General features: G+C 50.7%; 1 protein-coding gene across 1 annotated transcript; it reads left to right on the top strand.

Annotated features, from left to right (window-relative positions):
• Nucleotides 1–455: 455 nt before the first annotated feature.
• Nucleotides 456–2406, top strand: LOC144703878 (8-amino-7-oxononanoate synthase-like). The gene is made up of 6 exons (XM_078576162.1): nt 456–707; nt 773–1161; nt 1254–1341; nt 1435–1657; nt 1778–1997; nt 2086–2406. Exons 1-6 carry the CDS (start codon nt 483–485, stop codon nt 2204–2206), a joined length of 1266 nt encoding a protein of 421 aa, XP_078432288.1. The 5' UTR covers nt 456–482; the 3' UTR covers nt 2207–2406.
• Nucleotides 2407–5320: the final 2914 nt, after the last annotated feature.

Consider the following 5320-nt stretch of genomic DNA (forward strand, 5'->3'; position numbering starts at 1 on the left):
AATTAGCATAATTAGCACACCCTCGTTGGCCGCGAGTCTTCGACCGAGTAGAAGTCGAACATAATTGGCATAATCAGCGTCGTCGACCGAGGGTAGAAGCCGAACATAATTGGCACTCCAATGAAGGGACCCAGGACAGCCTCGGGAGAGAGCTGTCAAAGAAATCAAAGGTGCCGGCGCCGGCGCCACCCAAGACGGCATCGTCATAGTCCTCGGAAGCAGACGGCGACGGCGGCCCGTTCCCGCATAAATAACCCTCCCGTGCACCGGCCAGTGCTACAACCGCGAAGCCGTTCTTCGTCCTCCCCTAAGGTCGACCGACGGCTAGCCCAAGTTTTCCCGCCCGGCCTGCCGGAAAAGCCCATATCTGCCATTCGCCTGCGCAAGGAGTTGAGATGGCATCGGTATCTGCCACGTGGGAGGAATCGGTGGACAGAGCGCTTGCGGAGGGTAGGGCCAAGTTTTTGGCGTACTTGCCCAAGATGTGCCTCCCCAGGGTGAACGCCGAGGACGATCCCTTGGCCAACATCCGGACGTTAGAAGGTCCCGGACCATGGGACCGCACCTTGCTGGACGTGGAGGTGGAGGAGTCCACGGCTGGAGCTAGCAGCGACGGGGAGCCGGTAAGAAGGAAGATGGTTCTCTTCTCCGGCAACGACTACCTCAACCTCAGCGGCCACCCCGCTGTGCGCGAGGCCTCCATCAAGGTACGCTCTACATCAACGTTTGCGTCGTCTAGTGCATCGCATGAGAGGACCTACTCGTGGCGCAGGCGTCAAAGGCTTTCGGGATGGGTCCGAGGTCAGCGGCACTGATCAGCGGGCACACAGAGTACCACCGGCGACTGGAGACGCTGCTGGCGGAGCTGCACCGCAAGGAGGCGTGCGTCATAACGCCGACGGGGTTCGCAGCCAACACAGCCTTGTTCGCAGCGCTGGGCGCCGTGGCCTCCATCAATGCCGCATCCGCGCGGCCGACTACGCTTGAGAAGATTGCCGTTTTCTCCGATGCCCTGAACCATGCGTCCATCATTGACGGCCTCCAGATGATGGAGCGCCACCGCCAGGCCGTCGTCTCCGTCTACAGGCACAACGACATGCAGCACCTGGACCTCCTGCTCACCAACTGCGCCAGCGAGAAGAAGGTCGTCGTCACCGACAGGTAGGTGGTGGACCTATGCATGTTGCGTCTGCCCTGCTCTCTTTACGATCGCTCACACACCCGTGCCCTTGGTGGATTTCTTTCTTGCGCAGCCTGTTCAGCATGGAAGGGGACTTTGCACCGATGCTCGAGCTGGTGGAGCTCCGAAAAAAGCACGGCTTCTTGCTCGTCGTCGACGAAGTAGGTCCTCGAACTCTACGCGCATCTTCCGATATACTCCGGGCGTCTCCCCTTCTTAGTTCTTACGCCCGTCCCGTCGCGGAAACCTCTCAGGCACATACAACGCTTGTTTGCGGTAAGACTGGCGGCGGAGTGGGAGAGCTCTATGACATCCAGGACCATCTCGACATCATCGTCGGCACACTCAGCAAGGCCACCGGATGTCTCGGGGGGTACATCGCCTGCAGCGACAAATTTGGAAACCTTGTCCGTGGATTTGGTCGCCCCAACATGTTCACGACTGCCACCCCATTGCCGGTCGTTGCGGCCTGTTATGGTAAGCCCCCCGTTGCGCAACATGCCCGCCACTTGCGCTCGTTCTCTTCCCTCCCCAGAGCGCTGCGCACAAATGACGAGGATAACGACCCCTCCTAACCTTTCGCCAAATCTCGCGCAGCTGCGGTGACGGTGGCCAGGAAGGAGGGATGGCGCAGGCAGGCTGTTTGGAGAAAAGTGCAAGATTTTGCGGCAATGACTAAGCACCCCGCCAGCAGCCCCATCCTCTCTCTCGTTGTTGGCTCCGAGGCCACAGCCCTCCGGGCCAGCGAGCATATGCTCAAGCGCGGCTTCCTCGTGACTGCCATCCGCCCCCCAGCTGTGGCGTCCGACGCTTGTCGGTGAGCTCCCCCTCACTTACTCTCCTTCTTGCCTTGCTGGCCTCCCTATTTCCCCTCCCCATGACGCGACGGTATCTTCTGTTTCCAGATTAAGGGTCACCCTCACTGCGGCCCATACCTCGGAAGAACTCGAGAAGCTCGTAGCAGCACTCGCCGAATGCATCCCTGGTCTCCATCGGCCTGCAGATCTTCTTGCGGCGAGGCTCTAATCAACTCGGGATGCCGTAGAAACATGCGAGGGAAGACAGCTCGTGAAGTTACTCGGCGCTCTGCCAGCTGATTTCGGGACAGCCACACAGCACGATCATTATTTGTTCTTTTGATTTGTTTTTTAATTCAGATGCGTATTCGTTGCACTCCACCTTATTTTTTATGTCCAGTTAATATAGCTGATCGCTGGGATATCCCTGCCAAACGAACAAAGAGGAAGAGTGTCCAAAGAGAGGGAGTGCGAGAAATTGTCAAGGAGAGATGCCTAATAACGGTCGTGATTTTTTCTCTTCATATCTCTCGTCTTCAACTGTTCTCTCTCTTCGGTCGCATTCCTCTGCCCGCGCTACATAACTCCTTCTTTCCGTCCTGGATGTCAGGCGTTTTTCTTAAGACACACAGAGAGAGAAAGAGAAAAACCGTGATAGGCAAAGAGAGAACGATACCCAGGAAGAGAAAGACAGCACGCAACCGAGAAAGAGGGAGCGGAGGAGAGAAAGAGAGAGCGTCAAGGAGAGACGGGGTGAGGGAGAGAAGGCGAGAGAGAGAGAGAAAAGGAGTATGAGAAAGAGGGACAGAAGGAGAATCGGACAGACCGGGACAGAGAGCAGGGCAGAGAGAGAGAGAAAGACAGAGAGAGAGAGAGAGAGATAGATATATATATATAGAGAGAGAGAAAGAGATAGAGAGAGAGAGCGAGAGAGAGAGAGCGAGAGAGAGAGAGAGAGAGAGAGAGAGAGAGAGTGCAGGAAAGAGAGAAACATAGAGTGAACAAGGGCTGGCTAACTGAAGGGAGATGGCAACAGGAGGGCGCCCCCTCAACGGCGGCAGCGCCGGCAACTTTCGATGGCTGAGGGCAAACCTGCGGAAAAAAACACTCAAAAGGAAACCTTTCTTCAAATAAAAGTCGCCATCTAAACCTTGGAGAGTTTGGGATCTTATAGATCCATGGAGGGGGAGAAAGAAAGTGGGAAGATATGGAGAGGAGGGTGGCTGCAGTTAAGACTCTAATGGTTTGGATCCTCCACGGACACGTACGTGGGTCGTTCGGGTCGCAGTCCTGGGTGCGATCGTCGCGGAATCTCGCCCACTCTCTCCATATTTCTATCTCTCTCACTCTAGCTCCCTCCCGCTCTTACTCTCTCCCTCTCTCAGTCTCTCCCGCTGCCCCACCCTCATTCTTTCCCTCTCCCCCTCTCCCTGTGTCAATCTCTCGCTCTCTCTTCCTCTCAGTCTCACAATCTCCCTCCCTTCCTCTATTCATCTCCCTGTGTTACACTCTCCCGCTCATATTATCTCCATCCTGAGCTACCTCATTCTCAATCTTTCCTCTTCCAATCTCCTTCTCTTACGCCAACACTATATTACTGGAGTGTCGGGTCGATTTTGCACACTCTTTATTCAGTTGGGGATCCGAGAAAATTCGACATTGGTTGTGCCTATAAAATGTTCCTTCGACTTTGGTTTCTCTCTCTCTCTCTCTCTCTCTCTCTCTCTCTCTCTCTTTTCTCTCTCTCTCTCTTTTCTCTCTCTCTCTCTCTCTCTCCTCCCTCTCTCTCTCTCTCTCTCTCTCTCTCTCTCTCTCTCTCTCTCTCTCCCTCCCTCCCTCCCTCCCTCTCTCCCTCCCTCCCTCTCTCCCTCTATCTATCTATTTCTCTTTTCCTCTCTCCCTTTCTCTGTCCCTCTCCCTCTACCTTTCTCCCTATTTCCCTCTCACTCTTTCTCTATCTCTTTCTATTTATCTATCTACCTCTCTTCCTTTCTCTCTCTCTCTCTATATATATATATCTGTCTCTGTGGCTCTCTCCCCTAACTCTCTGTTGTTATCTTTATGCCCCGCTGGTTTTCTTTGTCTCTCTCACGGTCTCCCTCTTACCATATCTCCTTTGGATTTCTCTGTCTCCCCCGCTCACATTCTCAGCCTCTCTATTTCTCGAAATCTCCCCCTTTCAAACTCCCTCCCTCTCCATCTCTTCCATCCTTCCCCTCTCACTCTTCTCATCTCTCTCTCTCTCTCACCCTATTTAAAGAATCTTTAACGGCTCTTTTGATCAATCCTGGGTTTGGTTGATTCCATTATAGGAGAATACGTACAATTTTACTATTGGATAGATTAAGCAGAGATTCAGCACCTAAGAGGAAGATCAATTCTGTGAGGTCCTTCCTTTGGTTAAGTGCGACAAACAAAAACAGGATGAGGTTGATTCCCAAGATGCATTTTTTATCTTCCTCAATGGCCCCGCTATTCACATAAGGTGAGAGGCTGACAAATGATCATCTGCTACTGATACAACTTGAGAAATTCTATGGGAATCCTACAAAAAATAAAAGTATTTGTAACAACATTACAGCGAAGACGGTCGATAAAGCTAGATTAATCCAAAACATGACCCAAATCAAAATATAACCCCTACGGGTTATAGGAAATGTCTCAGTCGGTCCTTTTTAACAACTAGATCCCATCGCGACTATGAATATGGATTTCACTACTGATCAGATAGGAAATAATACTATGAATCATATAACTACACAAAAATATGCCATAAACAACATATATCTAATTTCGAAAAAAGTGAAAAAGCTGGTTTGATTCTATTTTTTTCCTCGATTAGAGATATCCATCAATCAGAATCGTAATGCCAAATAATGGTCCAATGGGTACAATAACTTCGAGGAACATTGGAATGATTGGTTTGTAATAGGGGAACCATTTTCAATTACTCTCTCATGGATTTGTATTCATCAATATTCGGTTGGTCCATGGCTACAGACAAACAATATTTGCCTAAATCATTTAAACTCTTTTTGTCCAAGGCCCTTTACTTTTTGTATATGTCGCTTTGTCTCTCTCCTGTACAAGACACTTCCTTTTTTGTGAGTACTGGAAACAGCCCCATTCATTGGTCAAAGGTAACATCTATGAATTCAAAGGTACAAACGGTCAACTCTAAAGTCAGTAGTTAAAATCCATCAGTATTCAAATCGTTCTTGGAATAAGCCAAGGCCCTTCTTGGTCTCAAAGCACAAAATTCTTGAAAAATGGGAGAGTAATATAATCATTTGTTTCCAACAAGATTATCATTTGTTTGCAAATCTGTGTGGATCTAGTAAAA

Source organism: Wolffia australiana, chromosome 5, assembly GCF_029677425.1.
Source record: "Wolffia australiana isolate 7733 chromosome 5, ASM2967742v1".
In the NCBI taxonomy this organism is placed as follows: Eukaryota; Viridiplantae; Streptophyta; class Magnoliopsida; order Alismatales; family Araceae; genus Wolffia; species Wolffia australiana.

Bases quoted from the DNA above. Each gene is read 5' to 3' on its own strand.
- LOC144703878 (XM_078576162.1), top strand. From the start codon at position 483: ATGTGCCTCCCCAGGGTGAACGCCGAGGACGATCCCTTGGCCAACATC. The intron at 1,162-1,253 runs GTAGGTGGTGGA...TTTCTTGCGCAG, and splicing joins AAGGTCGTCGTCACCGACAG to CCTGTTCAGCATGGAAGGGG. The intron at 1,658-1,777 runs GTAAGCCCCCCG...AATCTCGCGCAG, and splicing joins GGTCGTTGCGGCCTGTTATG to CTGCGGTGACGGTGGCCAGG.